Genomic DNA, 20,730 nt, shown 5'->3' on the forward strand with positions numbered 1-20,730 from the left:
ACAGGTATTGAAGCCTGCGTGCCTAGAGCCCGTGCTCCGCAAGAGAGACCACAGCAATGAGAAGCCCGCGCACTGCAACGAAGGGTAGCCCCGCTCGCCGCAACTACAGAAAGCCTGCGCGCAGCAACAAAGACCCAACACAGCCAAAAGTAAAAAATAAATAAATTAAAAAAAAAAAACTTAAACAGGACACACCATGTTCGAATCTTTGATCCGCCAATGTGTAACCCACTGAAGCCCATCAACATGTTAATCTGTGCTGCAGGTAAACTTGCTTCTGTGAGGCCCCAGGACCAGGCTTCTTCTGCCCTCTGTGTGCGAGTGTCTGCCCTGCCTGTGACGCGTGGGAAAATGACACTTCATTCATCAACTTCAATCCTGGCCTGCTAGCAGGGTCTCACTCTCGGAGTGTCCTGCCAGGGTGGTCCTCCAGGTGCAGAGTGATCCTCCAGGTGCCAAGGTGGTCCTCCAGGTGCCAAGGTGGTCCTCCAGGTGCAGGGAGGTCCTCCAGGTGCCAGGGTGATCCTCCAGGTACCAGGGTGGTCCTCCAGGTGCCACAACACATAGCACATCTGGTTCTGGGTTCACTGTATGTTTGGGAGTATTTATCTGATCTCTTCTTCATAAAGAATCTGAACTGCAGTTGGATCTGTAGTGATTCCACTGAGAGAGCAACTCCGACTTTAAGCTGCAGACACCCAGACCGTTCTCACTGTGCATGTCCTGAGATTCCCATGGCTGTATACGACCTGCCCCCACCTCTGCGCATCAGGTGCCCACCCTACGTCCAGGGCTGGACTGGACATGGAGGGTATTAACCCTGCAGCTCTCCACAACCTGCATTTTCAAATTGTGTTTATTAACATTTAAGAGTAATTTTTTTTTTTGAGTTAAACTTGAACTCATAATTTGTCTTGTAAAAAAGCGTTCTGCTGCTTTTTAAAAAAGTTTGAAAACCACTGACTTAGACGAAATTCTGGTTGTATGTGTTTACAAAAAGGTAATTATGTAAACAACTAGTAAGCGGAATTTCAGCAAAATCCCAGGTCAATCTTCAGTGGTCCCTTTTCTCTGGCCCCTTGGCAGGCAGCAGACTGAGGAATGCAGCCTGCTGTGGAAATGCCGAGGGGCCACCATGGACAAACCGCAGGGCAGCTGACAGACATCTGAATGCCAGGCGGAACCATCAGCGCTGGGTGTGCATCTGAACCTCAGAGCCCTGTGGGGCACAGGGGCACTTACGCAAACTGTGGCCCCTCTCCACCTCGGCAGGAGGAATCTGAGGGTCCAGGCTCCTCCTGGCATCTTCTGCAAGCAGAGAGAGCAGAGAGGGCAGGGCCCGCGGGTCCCCGTTCCCACTGCTTGCAGGGCTGCTCCATCCAGGTGGTCACGTTTGACAGAGGAGGCCGGGTCAGGGCACGCAGGGTGGGGGCCCTGCCGGGTGAACCTGAGTCCCCGCTCCCGGGCACAGGGGCTGGCTCGCCTCCGGAGTCAAGTTCTCACATTTCATCTGGTGGCACAGTGAGTCCAGCATCAGGCACAAGACATCACAGCCTCATCTTCCTGCCTCGTGTCCTGTCTTCACCTGAAGGTCACCCTGAGTCCACTGCTAGCTGCATTCCGTGGCCGTGAAGGGTCAGGACGGGAGACACCTCCTCTGTGCCTGACCCCAGTCCTCCAGAACCCCACGAACGCATCCCGACACCAGCCGCTCACTCGGAGGCCAACCACTGGTCAGTCTTCCAGCAAGATCAGAGGCAGCGACAGGCCGCATTCGTGGCTGCCTCCTCCTGATTCGCCTTCAGTTTACCCTCAGCCCAAAGCCCAGAGGACCCGCCCCCCTTCCCAAGGAAAGCCACGTCACCACCTGTCCTCATCCCTGGTCCCACGACTCTAGTGCTGACCCTGGAGGCCCGTGCTCTCTACAAAGGGATGGAAGCTCCAGATTCGGGAACTTGGGAAGGCAGGGAGGAATCGCTTGTGCCTGGGTTGGGGCTACAGCTGGGGCTGATCCAGTGGTTTCAAGGTCCTGAACCAAGAGGGCCTCCTGGGCCCTCGGCACCTCTTTGCTCTCCAAGCCCCACTGTGCTGGGCCCACCCACAGGCTCTGGGGACAGTGGTGTGACTGCACTGCCCCCATGGCTCTGCCCCAGGAAGGGCAGTTACCAGCACATGGCCCTCACAGCCACTTCCCAGGGTCTGCTCTGCTTGGGCTCTGCCCTGAGTGCCCAGCCTCCAGGACAGAGCCTGGTCCACCCGGGGCACCAGCTCCACCCGTTGGGGCGGGGGGCGGGGGTGGCCTGCACGAGCAGTTCTGTGATGGTTCCTTGTGCACAGCCTGCCCCGTTCCAGTCACTGTCTTCTCAAGGAAAAGATGGGGAGGAGGGAGGAGAGAGGAGGCCCAGGGCGTCAGCAGCAGATGGTGGGCCGAGGGGACGGCCAGCCCTGAGATGCATGGGCCTTTCTCCTCCTTTGCTTAACAGAAGCCCCGGCTCTCAGTGACGAGGGGACCAGAGAGAGAATCCTGCTGGAGACTAGCTGACTCCCAGGGGCAGGACAGGAACTAGCCTCCCGCGGGGCTGGGTGGGCATTCCTCAGGGATCCCCTGTCCACCAGGAACCCAGCCGGTACCTGCTTCCCCACGCAGCGCCTTCTCCACGGCGACGCCCCTCTCCTCCAGCTGGCGCTGCTTCTCCTCCACCTGCTCCAGCTGCCGCTGGATGATCTGCGGGTGACATGACAGCGTGAAGGAGGGAGAAGGGCGAAGCGGGCGGGTGCCCAGAGCGCGGCACGAGCACACGAGGGTGCAAACACCCCAGCGGGGCTCTTGAGAGTCTCAAACAGATCCTGCTTCGACAAGATTAAAACTGCCCAGCGCAGACTTGCGCTTGCTGGGGTCAGGGGTTGGGGTGAGGGACCGGGAGTTTGGGGTTAGTGGCTGTAAACTATTAGACGTAGGATGGATGAACACCAAGGTCCTGGTGTACAGCACAGAGAATCACAGTCTATCTCCTGGGATAAGCCATCATGGAAAAGAGTATAAAAGGAATGCATACACGTAGATAACTGAATCACTTCGCTGTACAGCAGAGATTAGCACAACATCGTAAACCAACTCTACCTCAATGAGAAAACATGGCTCCACTCTGCACGGAGTGAGGCTTCTCGGGGATGATTGACACCCGGGACGACCTCCCACCCCAAAGCAGCGGCAGGGACATATCTTCACACAGAAAATGAAATAAAATCCAGGGATCCGGTCATGCAGGGAACGCAGATCCAGAGTAACGTCCGGGGAAAGGACGAGAAAGCTGATTTTGGAAAACCAGAGGAATCTCTTCACTGGGAATGGATTTGCTGTTCATGTTTCTTGCTGCTGTAGAGCTTTTGATTATTGTCCGAATCTTTATGAACACAGCTATATACATACGATTTCATTAAAAAACCACATTGTATTTAGGTATCATTTAATACTTTGCGTTAAAAAATTATTTTTTGTTAAAAAAAAAAATCTGGGGGCTTTCCTGGTGGCGCAGTGGTTGAGAGTCCACCTGCCGATGCGGGGGACACGGGTTCGTGCCCCGGTCCGGGAAGATCCCACATGCTGCGGAGCGGCTGGGCCCGTGAGCCATGGCCACTGAGCCTGTGTGTCGGAAGCCTGTGCTCCGCAACGGGAGAGGCCACAACAGTGAGAGGCCCACGTACCGCAAAAAAAAAAAAAAAAAAAGAGGGAGAAGAGAATAGTGGCTTTTTAAAAGTGGTTCGTTTTGTTCCTTCATATCTTGACCGCTTTAATGCCGGGAATAAGATATGGCATGGTCCTTGTCCTTGGGAACTCACAGATCTGGAGACGGTCATATAAACTGGTTCCTGGAGTACAATTGAACCTTACAGGCACTGTGATAGACGTCACTGTGGGACGTGGTACAGTAAGCAATCTACCTTTCTGATAGCAGTCATCCTTTTTTTTCCTTTCCTGCTTTGGACTGGGCTTGTCTTTTTACAATAAGTATGGGACTGAAGTAGATGTGGGAAAGCTAGACTTTGGCATTTTCCAGCTTAAAAAAATATCCTCAGAGGACTGATCGGTCCTTGGAAGGACCTGTAGTAGAAGAGTTCCTCACTTAAAAGAAGTAATGATGAGGGCTTCCCTGGTGGCGCAGTGGTTGAGAGCCTGCCTGCCGATGCAGGGGACGCGGGTTCGTGCCCCGGTCCGGGAAGATCCCACATGCCGCGGAGCGGCTGGGCCGTGAGCCATGGCCGCTGAGCCTGTGCCTCGGAAGCCTGTGCTCCGCAACAGGAGAGGCCACAACAGTGAGAGGCCCACATACCGCAAAAAAACAAACGAACAAACAAAAAAAACTGAAAGGCCTGGGACCCTGAGGACAGCTCCAACCTCTAAATCCCAGGCGCGTCGGAGGCCAGCCAGTCACAGCTGCCTCTTGCTAACAGCTCTGACAAACGCAGGAGCTGGCTTTACAGTGGTTCTTCCAGAGCTAGGGTCTCGGAGACTCAAAGCCGGGCCCCTCCCTCTCCCCCAGCCAGCACCCCCCGCGAGGTTTCTGCAGTTGCACGAGTGGCGGCCCTGCTCGCCTCCTCTCCCGCCCTCCTGTGGGTGCGGACTCCCAGCGGCTCACCTGGGCGCGGTGCAGCCGCTTCAGCTCCTCCTGCTTGGCCTGCCTCCGGGCTGCTTTCTGCACACGCCGGGTCAGCTTGGTATTCAGCTCCTCCTCCGTGTAAGTCCTCGGCTGCAGGGGACGATAGGGGTTTATTCAGTCAGGGTCACGGAGGCCGCAGGGCAGGCAGGGGCGAGGTGTGCGCAGACGCCCAGACCCTCAGCCTGGCAGGAGCTCCACGGGCCAGGGGGCACCTGGAGATCCATGGGAGACGCTCCCATGGGGCAGGGACAGGAGGCTGGCTGCACAATGACTGCTGGGCAGTTAGGACAGGAGGGTGGGGCGCCTTTACTGCTGAGATCACCAGTTTCCCATGTAAGGACATCTGCTCTTCTTTAAGACAGTGGGGGTAAACATGTTGATCAAATGTTTCCCCCAAGCCTCTTGCTTTTGGGGGCACACAGGGAAAGGAAAAAGAAAACCCAGGATCCTGCTACTTTTTGGTTTAGTATCAAAAGCCACCTTTTTCAGATGAGCACTACTGGCAAGGTTCTTTGAAGAAGCCACGCCTGAAGGCAACAGGGTGCTTCTATTCTAAGTCTGAGCGAACCCAAACCAACTAATGCAGCTGGAAGAAGGGTGCCGGTGAACCTGGACAGATCAGGGGTCTGCACACCAAGAGGAGCGAGGATGTGCTCTGGCAGGGCTGTGGGGCTGTCAACAACGGAGGGGCTCCCAGCCAGACAGCACAGCTGCACCTGAGAGTGTGGCGCGGAGGGCACAGTGGGTGAATGCGGGCGACACTGAGGGACACCTTCTTTACTGCCTCCAAGAAAACGAAAAAGGAGCCTTTGCAGACTTTAAAGGAGCTTCCGAATTTAACTCAGGAGTTTATCCTGGTAATCTTTATTCTAAGAGTTCCAGTGCTAGTGGAGAGCCACCACTTAAGGACCGTCTCGGGACTCCCCGAGCATGTAGCCTGCAGGTCACGGAGCCAAGGGCTCAAAAACTCCCCGTTCCTGTGGCGCCCAGGCCCAGAGGGGCCTCCCTGTCCCCACTGGCATCCGGAGCAAAAGCACCACATGGCCCCCCAGCCTGCGACAAGCAAGGCACCTCCCCGTCCTTGTCCGTTGCCGCCGTCCACGCGTGCCCAGACACGGTTAGTGAGGGTTCGGCTGCCGGGCCGGGCGGGGCTGCAGCAAGGCCTTCCCACAGGGACAGGACACAGCCTTCGATGCACATCATGTCCTGAACATAAACCGACTTTTAAGGGGACGTGATGGAGAACAAAGCAGAATGGCAATAATAACAATGATCAAAAATTAAAAATAGGACCCAGAAATGGAGCAAAATCAGCTAGAAGTTTAAAACAAACGTGCACGACTAAAACGCATGATGGCTCTTCCCGTGTCAGCCAGGATGTCTGCGTGTAGGCTGGGAGTGAGACGCCAGCAGCGCCACCTCAGTGAACCCGCCTGAGTGAAGCCAGGAGTCACTCTTCTGCCGAGAAGTCAGTGCCTCCTTCACTGGCCCCAAACTTCCTGTGCTCTGTCCTCAGTCCCCTTGTGTGAAAAGTAACCACAAGGTCACAGGAGCTCTTGCTCTGTGCAAGTTCAGACTCCTCTCTCTGGCCGAACACTGCAGGGTGACGGCTGGGGGCAGGTGGTGGGAGACCCGGGTAGACTGCCTGTCAGCCAAGTTCTCTGTCCTGCTGGTGTCCCTGAACAGGCCCCAGCAGCCCTGGGAGGGGGTGGCCATCTCCCGATTATACGCCAAGAAAGGGACCTAAATGGCACGAATAACAGACTTCCATCAGGGATACTGCAAGCAGTCAGTGTGGCCTCTTCTCACCCACTGAGCCTAGAACAGAGTTGCTTGGCAGTCCCATTAACTAGCTCAAAGGGAGGAAGGGAGCGAGAGGGGCAGCCACTTCTCCCAGGTCAGGGCCTCCCAGAGGCCACACCTGGCCATGTGTGCACATCCTGCCTCAAGCCAGAGTGAGGAAGGTTTTCATTATCAGAACAAGGCAGTTAAAAAGGAGACAGGTAATTTCCCCATGTGGCACATGAAAAAATCCAAAGGAACTAGTAACTACAGCCTGAGGACCAGCACTTATCTATTAAATTAAAGGGGGTGACTGAATAGCCAAAACAACCTTAAGAAAGAAGAATGGAGCTGGAGGAATCAGGCTACCTGACTTCAGACTATACTACAAAGCTACAGTAATCAAGACAGTATGGTACTGGCACAAAAAACAGACACATAGATCAATGGAACAGGATAGAAAGCCCAGAAATAAACCCACGCACCTGTGGTCAACTAATCTATGACAAAGGAGGCAAGGATATACAACGGAGAAAAAACAGTCTCTTCAATAAGTGATGCTGGGAAAACTGGACAGCTACATGTAAAAGAATGAAATTAGAACCTTCTCTAACACCATACACAAAAATAAACTCAAGGGCTTCCCTGGTGGTGCAGTGGTTAAGAATCTGCCTGCCAATGCAGGGGACACAGGTTCGAGCCCTGGTCCGGGAAGATCCCACATGCCACAGAGCAACTAAGCACATGCGCCACAACTACTGAGTCTGCGTTCTAGAGCCCGCGAGCCACAACTACTGAGCCCCCATGCCTAGAGCCCGTGCTCTGCAACAAGAGAAGCCACTGCAATGAGAAACCCACACACCGCAATGAAGAGTAGCCCCCACTAGCCACAGCTAGAGAAAGCGTGCAAGCAGCAACAAAGACCCAACACAGCCAAAAATAAATAAAATAAATAAATTTATTTAAAATATGGCAGGGCTTCCCTGGTGGCGCAGTGGTTGACAGTCCACCTGCCGATGCAGGGGACATGGGTTCGTGCCCCGGTCCAGGAAGATCCCACATGCCGTGGAGCGGCTAGGCCCGTGAGCCATGGCTGCTGAGCCTGCGCGTCTGGAGCCTGTGCTCCGCAACGGGAGAGGCCACAACAGTGAGAGGCCCACGTACCGCGAAAAAAAAAAAAAGAAGGCATTTTTTACAGAAGTAGAACAAAAACTCTTAAAATTTGTATGGAGACACAAAAGACCCCGAATAGCCAAAGCAGTCTTGAGGGAAAAAAACGGAGCTGGAGGAATCAGACTCCCTGACTTCAGACTATACTACAAAGCTACAGTAATCAAGACAGCATGGTACTGGAACAAAAACAGAAATAAAGATAAATGGAACAGTATAGAAAGCCCAGAGATAAACCCACACACCTATGGTCAACTTATCTATGACAAAGGAGGCAAGGATATACAATGGAGAAAAGACAGCCTCTTCAATAAGTGGTGCTGGGAAAACTGGACAGCTACATGTAAAAGAATGAAATTAGAACACTTCCTAACACCATGCACAAAAATAAACTCAAAATGGTTTAGAGACCTAAATGTAAGACCGGACTATAAAACTCTTAGAGGAAAACATAGGCAGAACACTCTTTGACATAAATCTCAGCAAGATCTTTTCTGATCCACCTCCTAGAGTAATGAAAATAAAAACAAAAATAAACAAATGGGACCTAGTGAAACTTAAAAGCTTTTGCAAAGCAAGGGAAACTGCAAACAAGACAAAAAGACAACCCTCAGAATGGGAGAAAATATTTGCAAATGAATCAACGGACAAAGGATTAATCTCCAAAATATATAAACAGCTCATGCAGCTCAATATTTAAAAAACAAACCACCCAATCCAAAAATGGGCAGAAGACCTAAATAGACATTTCTCCAAAGAAAACATACAGATGGCCAAGAAGCACATGAAAAGCTGCTCAACATCATTAATTATTAGAGAAATGCAAATCAAAACTACAATAAGGTATCACCTCACACCAGTTAGAATGGGCATCATCAGAAAATCTACAAACAACAAATGCTGGAGAGCGTGTGGAGAAAATGGAACCCTCTTGCACTGTTGGTGGGAATGTAAATTGATACAGTCACTATGGAGAACAGTATGGAGGTTCCTTAAAAAAAGTACCATATGACCCAGCAATCCCACTACTGGGCATATACCCTGAGAAAACCATAATTCAAAAAGACACATGCACCCCAATGTTCACTGCAGCACTATTTATAATAGCCAGGTCATGGAAGCAACCTAAATGTCCATCAACAGACAAATGGATAAAGAAGATGTAGTACATGTATATACAACGGAATATTACTCAGCCATAAAAAGGAACGAAATTAGGTCACTTGTAGAGATGTGGATGCATCTAGAGACTGTCATACAGAGTGAAGTAAGTCAGAAAGAGAAAAACAAATGTCGTATATCAACACATACATGTGGAACCTAGAAAAATGGTACAGATGAACCAGTTTGCAGGGCAGAAACTGAGACTCAGATGTAGAGAACAAACGTACGGACAGCAAGGTAGGAAAGCGGCGGGGGTGGTGGGGTGGTAGTGGTGGTGGTGGGATGAACTGGGAGATTGGGATTGACATATGTACACTAATATGCATAAAACAGATAACTAATTAAAACCTGCTATATAAAAAAACAAACTAAAAACTAAAAAACAAAACAAAAAAAACTCAAAATCGATTAAAGACCTAAATGTAAGACCAGATACTATAAAAGTCCCAGAGGAAAAATAGGCAGAACATTCTTTGACATAAATCACAGCAATTTTTTTTTGGATCCATCTCCTAGAGTAATGGAAATAAAAGCAAAAATAAACAAATGGGATCTAATTAAACTCAAAAGCTTCTGCACAGCAAAGGAAACCATAAGAAAAACAAAAAGACAACCAACGGACTGGGAGAAAATATTTGCAAACCATGAGACCAACAAGGAGTTAATCTCCAAAATATACAAATAGCTCATACAGCTTGATATCAAAAAAACAAACAGTCCAATCAAAAAATGGGCAGAAGACCTCAACAGACATTTCTCCAAAGACATACAGATGGCCAACAGGCACATGAAAAGATGTTCATCATCGCTAATTATGAGAGAAATGCAAATCCAAACCAGAATGAGGTATCACCTCATACTGGTCAGAATGGCCATCATCAAAAAGCCTACAAATAATAAATGCTGGAGATGATGTGGAGAAAAGGGAACCCTCCTACACTGTTGGTGGGAATGTAAATGGTGCAGCCGCTACGGAGAACAGTATGGAGGTTCCTTAAAAACTAAAAACAGAACTACCACATCATCCAGCAATCCCACTCCTGGGCATACATCCGGAGAAAACCATAATTCGAAAAGATACATGCATCCCTATGTTCATTGCAGCACTATTTACAATAGCCAAGACACGGAAGCAACCTAAATGTCCTTCGACAGAGGAATGGATAAAGAAGACATGGTACATATATACAGCAAAATATTACTCAGCCATAAGAAGGAATGAAATAATGCCATTTGTGACAACGTGGATGGACCTGGAGATTATCACATTAAGTGAAGTAAGCCAGACAGAGAAAGACAAATACCATATGATATCATTTATATGTGGAATCTTAAAAAAATGACACAAATGAGCTTATATACAAAACAGAAATAGACTCACAGACATAGAAAAAAAATTGTTACCAAATGGGAAGTGGGAGAGGGATAAATTAGGAGTCTGGGATTGACAGACACACACTACTATATATAAAATAGATAATAAACAAGGGCCTACTGTATAGCACAGGGAACTCTACTCAACACTCTGTAATAACCTATAATGGAAAAGAATCTCAAAAAGAATATATGTATATATATATAAACACATATATGTATAACTAGATCCCTTTCCTGCACACCTAAGACTAACACAACACTGTAAATCAACTACACTTCAATTAAAAAAAGAAACGCGCTGGTGCTTCACCGACTTCTGGGGGTTCAGCCCTGGGAACGTGGCTGCCAGCTCCCGGGCCAGTGGGCCAGGCCGCATGGTTTGGTTGTATTTGAGTCAAACTGAGGCAAAGTGGGAAACGTGAGTTATCTCTTGTTGACAGGGCTACAGGTGATTTTTTCAAAATCTGTATTAATTTTTCTATATAAACATTTTAAATAAAAATAAGTCATTTTTAGTTCGTTTTTTGCTTTTTTAAATGAAACGAAACTCAGAGGTTTGTTTCACAGCCGCCTGAAGCAGGGTCAAGGAACCACGTGCCCCACTGCGCGGACCCAAGGCTCCCGTGGGTGTCTGCAGGAGGCTCCCCACGCGCCGGCTGATGCAGCCCCATGCTCTGGGGGTGTCCCACGCCCCTCAGTTCTTACTCTGAAGATGCTCAGACCTGCAGGAGACGGAGAGGCGGACAACACCCTCGCCAACCTGTGCCTCTTCTCCTGAGTCGCCTGCAGACGACACGGCCCTTCCCCCCACAGATGGACCTCATGTGTCCTCAGCACAAGATGCTTCCCACGCAGCTCCCGCACTCCAATAGCGTACTCGGGGTGAAACCGGGGTGACGTTATCACGTACCCGGACATAATGTCGTGCCAGGTCAGCACGTCCTGGGCGCAGCCCTGACTTCAGTGTTCCCTACATGGCCCCCGGCGACAGGGTGCTCGTGGGATCCTAGGGCTGGGGTCCCAGACTCGCTGTCGGTGTGGATGAGGAGGGCGCCTGGGGCCCGGGGACAGCTGTGGTCAGAGGGACGCGCTCCCCCTCAGACTGGCCCTGACACAGGCGGCTCGGGCCCAGAGGAGAGCTCCCGCCGTGTCTTGGCCTGGACACGGGCCAGGCGCGGGGTTCAGCTGCGCGTCGGCTGGGGTGAGGCGCTGAACAGGGGACGGAGTCACAGCCGCGGCCCACCCACCTCTCTCCTGGACTTCTGGGAGGTCCGCTCCAGGACATCGTCGCTGGAGATGTCCGAGTCCTCCGAGCAGCTCAGCTGGCGTCGGGGCCGCAGCTCTGGGGGGGCAGAGGCAGAGCAGGGACAGTGACCCGTGGCCACACGGGGTACTCTCCCCACTTCCACACTCACGGCAGCCCAGGGCAGGGGAGCAGAGGTGTGGTTCTCCCCGGTTTGGGTCTGTCCCGCATCCGGAGCCACGAGCCTGGATGCTGACGCACATCCGGGCGGGACTGGGCCCACACGCACCGGAGGGGCCCCGTCTGGAGCCAGCGCCCAGCCACTCACCATCAGGCCCTCCCTGGGAAGTCACAGCCCCCCACGGCCCCCGCCCAGCTGCACGCTGGTTTCAGAAGGAGCTGGGTTTAGTTTCCTTCTCCCTAGGAAGCCCCAGGGGAGGGGGCAGCATGGGAAGTGGGTCTTTCGAGGGAGCTACAGGGGCTGGAGAGCCCGCACCGTGCGCTCTGCCCGGGAGGGGCCCCCGTGCTGCTGTACCTGCTCTCGTGACAGGAGACGCCCCCGGCTTGCCGGCGTCCACAGTGGTCCCACTGGAAGGGGTGCTGGGGCGGGACCTGCCATCACCCTTCTTCTTCTTTTCCTTCCTGTACCCGGAGAAGACGGACTTCCACAGGGACCTGGGCTTGGCTGCTGCTTCCTCCAGGGCGCTGGGGCTGGGCCTCTCCGGGGGCCGGCCGTCACCCTTGGGCTTCTTCTCTTTCTTGTTTCTTCTGGGGGAGAAGAGGGACGATCTCTTCTTGCTCTTCCCGCTGGAGCCCTCGGACGAGGTAACCGAGCCGTCCAGGCCCCCTGAGTCCGAGGGAGGCGACGGGACCTCCTCACTCGTGGCTTTGTGCGTTGGGATGGGCTCCTCGGGGCCCTTGGGGGGCACGGCAGTGGCTCTGCGGGGTGCCGGGGTCCTGGGGGCCCTGGGGGCGGTGGCCACGGTGTCCATCTCCTTCATCCTGCTCAGCTGCCGGGCCATGGCATCCCTCAGCGCCGGGCTCCGCACTGACTTCTCCCGGGCGCGCATACGCTCGGCTGCCAGCTCCTTGGCCTCGGCGGAGACCAGCGGCAACCCCCGCTTCTGTGGCGGGAGCCCACTCTCAGGCCCCCGGCCTCTCTCCTGGGCCAGGGGCTGCTCGGGGCAGGGCCAGCGGGAGGGGGGCGTGAAGAAGGGCTCCTGCAGACTCGAGTGCTCCGTGCGGTCGTCATACGTGTCCTCCACATCGTCCGCAAAGGGGATCTCGTCCACGCTCTCCACAAATGGCTTCGGTGCCTCCTCTGGGGGCGGCCGGGTGGGCTCCCGCGGGGTCCGCAAGCATGCGGCCGGTGCTCGGGGCTCCGAGGCTGCGAGCTGCCCCACCAGGGCCGGCTTCCCATGAAGGGTGGCGGGCTCCTCGTCGGGAGGTGGGGGCGGCGGGCTGGAGGGGGGCGTGAGCATCGTGGAGTCGGACGTGCTGAAGCTCTGGCTGCCGGGCGTCCTGGTGCGGGAGGAGCTGCCCTGCAGGCCCAGCCCCGAGCTGCTGGACAGGTCTCTGTGCTCCGCCCGGGCGCCCTTCGGCTCCCTGCCAGGTGGGGACCCCGGGGTGGGCGGGGAGGGCTGGGTCCCCCTGGCGGCAGGCGGCCCCAGCCTCCCGGGGACAGGTGTGGGTTTCAGAAGCCAGGGTCCCTCGCCCTGGGGGAGCTTCTCAGCTCGACAGGCCTGCAGGGGCGCGGGCTGGAACGCGGGCTCAGGTCCAGGGCCCCGTCGCACGGGCGTGAGCCCCAGGCTGCGGCGGATCTCTGCGCTCTTCATCCAGAACTCTGCCACCAGGTCGCTGCGTCTCAGGGCCTCGTCCCCAGGGAGGGGGCTGCCCAGTGTGTCCTTGGTGACCCCCTGGCTCTTCACGGGGAGGGGGGCCAGGGGGGTGGAGGTTCTGGCTGGCACAGGCTGGAAGCGGATGGGGGACACGGTGGGGGACGGCACGGTGGCCTCGGCGGACGGCTGAGGCTGGGAGCAGATGGGGAGGGGGGCCAGCGGGGACCGGCGCTGTGGGCTTGCAGGTGAGGGCGGCGTCCTGGCTTCGGGCTGCGATTGGACAGGGGTGCCGGCTGTGGGCTCCCCATGGGCGAGCTCTGGCTCTGGCTCTGGCACAGGGCTCTCCGCGGGCAACCCCCTCGTGGCGGCTGCAGAGGCGCGCGGGGCTCGGGCGCCCTGTAGGAAAGCAAGGTGACAGGAGCTGCTTAGAAGGCAGGGCTCTGATGGGCATGCTCTCCCGCCAAGGGCCTGAGCTTCCTGAAACACCCTCTCCATGCGGGGGGCCACGATCAAGGGCCAGGAGAACACCCCCTGTTTTGATCCGTCTGTCAAGCTTCAGAGCCCCTCACCCAGTGAACATGTGAAGCTTTCAGGTTTGGTTCATCCCAAATGCATCTGGTTCTTTGGGCCCTGAACTGACATCAGCCAAAGGATGCTAACGACCAGCCCCAGAGCTCCGAGGTCTCTTGACTTAAGACTTAAAACAGCATCAATCGCGTCTGCCTCCCGGACTGTCCTTCCTGCCACGCCCCGGCCTCATTGCAGATGAAACCCCCCAAATCACCTTGCTCTTCAGGACCCCAAAGACCAAGCCAAGTAGCCCCAGGCCTCAAGCTCCGGCCGCCCTCTAGATGGCCTCCTCTAAAACGTGTTCCACAGGACACAGTGTTACTATCTATTTATGGAGCATCCTGCAGTGTGTGGTTCAAAGACCACGGGTCACCTGGACAAGTATTTTTAATTTAGAAAATCATACATTCATTTTAGCATAATATTGAGAAAAAACACATCTGTTGTATCAAACCAGTAATCCCACAAATATTACTGTTTTAACTTAAAAATAAATTTATGTTAAAACGGTATGCTGTATGGACACAGAGAGAACAGTAGTGGGAAGCTCAGTGGTGGGATTGGCGCACAGCAGGCCACACTGGGCCGGAGCCCCAGGGCCACTCCTGTTTTCAACAGCCCATCAGCACAGGGAATAAAAAAACTGGGTTCACACCAAGGCCCCTAAGGAGTCCCATCAGCACTGCCTCCAAAGTGGGCCCCAAATCCTTACCTGTGCCCTGGGGCTGTGGGCTGGGGAGGACAGGACCGAGTGCTCCTCAGGGGACCGGCTGGGGCTGGAGACTTGGGAGCGACCTGAGAAAACAGACACAGGATTTGCAAGAGGAAACACCCGCTCGCACTGCAGCGGGGCTGCTCCCAGGGCGTCCCGGCCTCGGCCATGTCACCAGTGTAGGATCTGCATCCAAAGGTCCAAAGGTGAGCTGCACAGGTGCCACAGGGGAAGGGGCCGTGCAGGGAGGGGAGGGCAGGGGCTCGCACACAGACCTCTCTCTGGGCGCCTTGCCAAGGCCGGCGGTGGCTCCTCCTCGCCTTCAGACACCCGCAGCTCCAGTCCCACTCCTGCCGCCACCTGCTGCAGCTCCGTGTCGGTCTCTGACGGAACGTCGTCCGACCAGTGCTGACCTGCCGAGAGAAGTGAGCACAGACCTCAAGTGAGGCTGTGCTCCTTGCCAGGCTCCCGGCTCCTCAGATGACAGCCGCCAGGCCACCAACTGCAGCGTGAGGTCCAGCCGGCTCTGCATCCCGGCCAGGCGCTGCCCGCTGGTCCCCCTCCTGAGACTCGTCCATCAACACAGCATCCTCTGTGACGCGGAGCCCCAGGACGCCCATGGCACCTCCTCTCTTTTGAGGGTGCGGGCCTTCCTGAGCACACGGACGGCTCCACAGGAAGGACCAGCCTCGGGGACTCGGAGCCCTCCCGGCCCAGCCCCGCCCGTTCTCACCTCCCAGCCCAGTCCCTGCCCCTCCCCCTCAACGCCATCTCCTCCTCGTACCAGCTTCCAGAGGCAGCAGCTGGATTAAAGGCCTCGTAGGAAGCCCTGAATCTGCTCGGTTTCTCCCCAAGACTTAACGAGCGCAGCCCACGTCCAAAGGGTGGGTGAAACGACACATCTTCAGATTAGTGGCAGAACAAGGAAGGAACCAGGAGCCCTAACGGCCGCTCCTCTGAGCACCTCACTTTCGTCTTAATGTGTGTTCCGTCTTCCCTGAGCTCAGGCCACTGCGGGCCCCTCCCCGGGAGGAAGAACGCGGGCACCACGGTTGGGGGAGGCTCTGGGGTCCCCGTACCATCGCCCAGCTCTGCGCCAGTGTCCCCCGTGTCCCCATTCTCCGCTGCCTCGCCTTCTATCTCTGCTGGCTCTGAGTCCACATCTTCTTCCAGGTCGTCCTCGTCAAACGGGACTGCAAGGCAGAGACGTTCAAAGGAAGGAAGAGGAGAGAGACGACAGACAGACGACAGACGTGTGGGCAGAGGGCTCCCAGGGCTGTCACGTGACGACCGCAAAGAGGAGAGGGGAGAAGCCTGCCTGGGTGGGGGTCGGTGGGCCGGGAGGGCTCCGAGGGCAGGGCGGGGCCAGGCTGGGCGGGGCCTCCTGAACACGGATCAGGAAGGTACCCAGCTGCAAACGTGGCAGCGGGGCCCTGCACCCACCGAAGCGTGCACAAGCCGCTTAACCCTCGAGGGGGCTGCTAACCCTGCCTTTCAGGGAAGACACGGAGCCCAGGCAGCTGGGGGGTCTGTTTGCAGCCCCACCGTTCAGCCTGGCACCAGTGCCGTGTGCAGGGGGGTGACCGACCGGCAGGGCTGCAGCCCCGCTTGGAAGAATTTAGACACGTACTTTTTTTTTAAGTGTAAGAGAGAGGGACGAGGGGACGTGGAAAGTTCGTTTTTTTGGACTCAAGACCAGCCCTTTAGCACCGCAAAATGCGGCAAAGCTTCATTTCTCCTGAGCAAGGAGGCTAACGTACACACTCACACACACACACACACACACTCACACCTGTTCCTAACCCTGCACAAGAACTCAGACTACAGTTCAGGTTACAAGAAGGCAGCAGGAAGCAGCCACAGACGCATTGCGCTGCCTGGACCAGGGGTCCCTCCTCCTGGGGTGCCCTGGGGGCTCTTCTCGGGTCTCCTTTCAGGAAAGGGGCTGGCCTTTGACCCACACATACTTGGTCTCAGGGTCAAGCCCGGCAGGCTGGGCAGCAGAGGAGCCCGCTGAAACGCAAGGCCAGGCCAAAGGACCATGAGACCCTCGATGGCCAGCAGCCCAGCCTCGTGAAGCTGCGTCCCCGGTGCCCGGGGCTGTGCAGTACCCAGCAGTGACCGTGAGTGGCCACAGGGTCAGAGCACAAGGAAACTGGGGACAAGACAGCCGTGATGGCCTGGAGGTGGACACCTCTAGGTGCTAGGAATGTACTTCTTGACCCAGGTGGCATGTGGGTGAGTCTTGGTGTTTTTAAATAATTCCTTAAGCTGTTACTTATCCTCACCACCCCTCCTGTGCACTCGGCTTATTAAGACGAGGTGATGGTGCACACCCGCTTGGGAGAGTGCTATGAAATCGGTGTGGGACAGACGAGGCAGGGCCAGGACGCCCTCCTGTGACGATGGCATTTGCCAGGACCAGTCCTGGGGAGAGCGCTCAGCTACTTCCACAGACGGAGACCTCTGTGCGCCAGCACTGCTGCTCACTCATCACACAGCAGCGGAGGGGACTTCTGAGGCAAACAAGCCTCTCCTCCCGGGGCTTCCTGTGGGACAGCGAGCTGGCCGCTGATGGGGACAGAACCCGGGCCCGCCCCACGGCGGGTGCCCGCCGGGCCCACACGCGTGCTACAATTAGTCTGTGAGTGGCCGGGCATCGAGAGGCAATTTTACACGTTTGTGTTGGCAAGTCCGTTGGAAGCAAGAGTGACACGGACTCCCCAGCCTGGGGTGGCTCCAGACACAGGACACTAGAGCAGCCCAAGCCCAGACCTGGCCCTGTGGCCCCCAGCGGTTCTCCTACTCAGAGAAACATCTGCACAGACTCGGGGTTAGGAGTCTACGGTCCTCAGCGGCACCCTGAAAGGAACGACTGTCACACGTATCAAAATACACGACAAGCGTCAATGCAGCAGCAGCAACGCTGAAAGAGACATAGCTTGAGGGAGGGAACTGGGGGTTAATCCAAGTTAGGATGGAGCGGGTGCTAGAAGCAGCCACACACAAGGAAGCAGGTGGCGCCGACACGCTCAGCTCTGGTCTATTCAGCGGCCGCTGGGGCGTCCCGATACCTCAGCCTCGTCCAACCGTCCTGGGGACAAAACTAACTAGAAGAGGGTGACCGCAGCCCTCTCTACAGCTCGGCGTGAAGGTGCCTCCTGACCTGTGAGCCGAGGAGGATAACGGGCGGCTGGCAGGCGGCTGGTGCGGCAACCAGCCTGCCCACTCGGAAGGGGCAACCAGCCCTCCTGCACTTCACAACCGGTGGGGGCCAAGGCTGTCCCACGTCCTGCCCGATGCCAGAGCCCCTCACTGAGAAATGCCCCCCCCCCCCGCCGAAAAGTGCACTGAGGACAGGCAAGGTCTCTCGGCTCCCTCGTGGCCTGAGAGCTTGCAGAGAGCCCTGCACCTCGGCCTGCAGACCCAGCCTAGCCCTCACCCCAGTACTGACTGCCTCAGTCGTGGCACCACAGGAGCGGTACTGACTGTTGCGAGAATCCTCCAGCCCACACCCAGCCACTGTCCAGCCTCATTTCTGCGGACTCTGAGCCTCAGTGCTGTGCACAGTCCTTCGGCTTCGGTTTCACTCTATGTCTGCTAACAAAACGACACCCACCCCCGCCCGACTGCACTACTGCTCTGCTCTGGTCTTCCCAGGAGGGCGCGTGGCGTGTCTGGTCCATGCAAGGGCGGCGGCCTGAGCAAGGCATGCACGTGCCCCCGCCCTCCGCCGCGCATGCACTAGCGGCAGCACTAGAAGTCCAGAGTTAAGGGACCAGCAGAGCTGCCAAGAGAGTGGTTATGGTGAGCGGGCAGAGAACGAACATCACCCAACAACCTCCGGAGACCGACTCCAGCCAGGCCTGCACTGCTGCACGGCGAACGGAGGGAAGGTCGGGCCCTGAATTTGAAACAGACGATAAATACAAAGTTACACGGGAGTAAGCGTTCCCGGCGAGGAGAGCGGAGGTCCTCCTGTGGTCCACATGGAAGAGAGACGGACGACGTTACAGTCCGAGGCCCGTCCGGCCCCAACCAGGGGCAAGCAGGGTGTCGGGACAGGGAGAGGAGAGAGAGCACGGGAGGGTCAAGGGGGCGTCCCCGGTCAGCAGGCCCTCTCTTGGCTCCTGCAGAGCTGCTGGGTGTTTACGCGGCCGCAAACGTGGTTAAAGAGGTGGGCCTTGCCTGCGGCGAAGGTGGCTAACTCCCATGAAGGCCGGGCCACCCGCTCTGCGCCCTCGGCACCCTGCAGGCTGTGTCCCCAACAGGCACCGAGTGCAAACGTGGAGACAGGTGAGCAAGAGACAGAGGGCGAAGCACCAAGGCGGGCACGGTCTCCAGGTTTTCCTTTCCTTCCTTCAAAGAAGCCAGAGCAAGGTTCATCATCGTCCTGCCGTGGGCTGCAGAGCACCTCCCCTAAAACCTAGAGCTGGTAACGATGCTCCTTCAGAGGCCTCCTGGATATAAACTGCTTCTTAAAACTTTATTTCAGTCCAAGATATGGTCCCTTGACCCCATCCTGTCCGTGCACACTCACACCGAGACACACCGCATGAGGAAAAGCACAGGACATTCCTCCAAGTGGAGAAGGAAGAACCCTGCCTAGTGACACGGGCAACGTCAGCAAATTCTTGGTTTTCCCAACGTCAAGTTCACTGTTTCGCGTCAGCGGACAACAGCCCACCTCTTACCCACCGAGACTTCACATATCCTCTGACGAGAGCCCAGGGAGCAGACATGCTCCGCTGGCTCTTACTTGTGAGGAGCCTGGGGGCCCCGCCCTACAGGAGAGTCCCCGGCAGCCCGAGGGGAAGCGGGACAGAGGTGCCAGGCACCCTGCACCTGGAGGAGTTACCTCTGGAAGGAGGGGACTCAGAGGCTGGTGACACTTGCTCCTCCTGGCTCTCACGGATGTGCGTCCAGTGCACGTCAGCCTGGATCTCCAAGGGATCGGCTGGATTTACGAGCTGCTGCAGCCTTGGGCTCCCAGCTAGTGTACCAGGTTCGAGGGGCAGAGGAGATGAGGAAGGGAGAGATGACGGGAAGGAAGGAAGGAGAAAGTAAACAGGCCAGGGAAGGAAGGATCAAACACCACAGGAGAGGAAACAGAAGGAAAAGTTACCATACTTGCCAGGATCAGTTTGAATCAGAAAGAAGCAAGGATTGAGAATAAGCACACGCACACACACGTGCACACGCACACACGCCCGACTTCTACTCATTCAACTTGATTCAGTCCTTCAAGCCTCATGCAGCTGTCAATGTGGATGAAGAGAGTCCTACACTCCCCTCCGATGCAGAAAGTACCTTCCTTTCTGAAGCTCTTTTCATCTTAACTGTGTCTGAGGGACCCAAGTGCCCAGTTAGGAGAAAAGAGCGGGTCACAACTGGCCTCTGCAGGGCCAGCCTCCCAAGGTCCCAAGTACGTGGCTCTGTTGGCCACACAGCCCGTGCCTATGGCCCCCTGCCGCGTGGACACAGAGGTGGGGCGGGACAGGGCAGCCAGCTCACGTGTGGCAGGCAGTGACGCTGCTGGGATTCTAGTTTTTATCTTCTGCAGCTAAAGAGAAAAACATCCCCTTCTACAATGGGCCTCATGCAGCATATGCTGGGCTGAGGCGGGGGTGCGCTCAGAGAAGGCTGCGGTGGGGAGGAAGCGGAGTCTGTCCTGCAGACCCCAGAGCAGTGGGAGTTCACAGGAACAAGAAGTAAACCCCTCTTTGCCCTTTCTGAGGTCAAAGCCCTCTTCCCGAACACGCTACTGGTGCCCCGCTGACCCACCCCTGGACGTAAGACTCGGCTTCTTAGCCAGGTGAGAACTCACCAGGGGCCCCGCTGATCCACCCCTGGACGTAAGACTCGGCTTCTTAGCCAGGTGAGAACTCACCAGGGGCCCCGCTGATCCACCCCTGGACATAAGGCTCGGCTTCTTAGCCAGGTGAGAACTCACCAGGGGCCCCGCCTTCAGGCTGTTCTTGCTCTCGGGGGCCCAAGGAATCTGCATGCACCCCTGCCCCGAGGGCTCCCATAATCAGTGCTTGGACCATGCCATACAGTTGGGTTAAAATAAGGGACAGCCAGCGACTTGGGGGAGGGGACCCTACAGGAGGGAGGGTGGCTTCTCGGGCAGCAAGAGCAGGTACCACCTGATCAGAAGGACTCTCTACGGTCTAACTGGGCAACCTGGCTTTGGCTTTGGCTTCATCATGAAAA

The 20,730-nt window shown here is 55.9% G+C and overlaps 1 protein-coding gene across 26 annotated transcripts in view; it reads right to left on the reverse strand.

The window, feature by feature from the left end:
• The window catches only part of MICAL3 (microtubule associated monooxygenase, calponin and LIM domain containing 3), a 193,529-nt gene that overhangs the window by 14,966 nt on the left and 157,833 nt on the right, over nt 1-20,730 (reverse strand). For 22 of the 26 annotated variants that reach the window (XM_060306674.1, XM_060306679.1, XM_060306670.1 and 19 more), the window contains 9 exons: nt 19,373-19,507; nt 18,356-18,418; nt 15,594-15,707; nt 14,790-14,927; nt 14,515-14,597; nt 11,930-13,628; nt 11,399-11,493; nt 4,638-4,748; nt 2,632-2,725 (listed from right to left, as the gene is read on the reverse strand). In XM_060306674.1, the coding sequence (XP_060162657.1) occupies nt 2,632-2,725; nt 4,638-4,748; nt 11,399-11,493; nt 11,930-13,628; nt 14,515-14,597; nt 14,790-14,927; nt 15,594-15,707; nt 18,356-18,418; nt 19,373-19,507 (2,532 nt within the window). The remainder of the gene's footprint in view (nt 1-2,631; nt 2,726-4,637; nt 4,749-11,398; nt 11,494-11,929; nt 13,629-14,514; nt 14,598-14,789; nt 14,928-15,593; nt 15,708-18,355; nt 18,419-19,372; nt 19,508-20,730) is intronic. The other 4 variants (XM_060306683.2, XM_060306693.2, XM_060306689.2 and 1 more) reach the window with 2 other exon arrangements.

Source organism: Globicephala melas, chromosome 10 (genome assembly GCF_963455315.2).
Source record: "Globicephala melas chromosome 10, mGloMel1.2, whole genome shotgun sequence".
Classification (NCBI taxonomy): Eukaryota; Metazoa; Chordata; class Mammalia; order Artiodactyla; family Delphinidae; genus Globicephala; species Globicephala melas.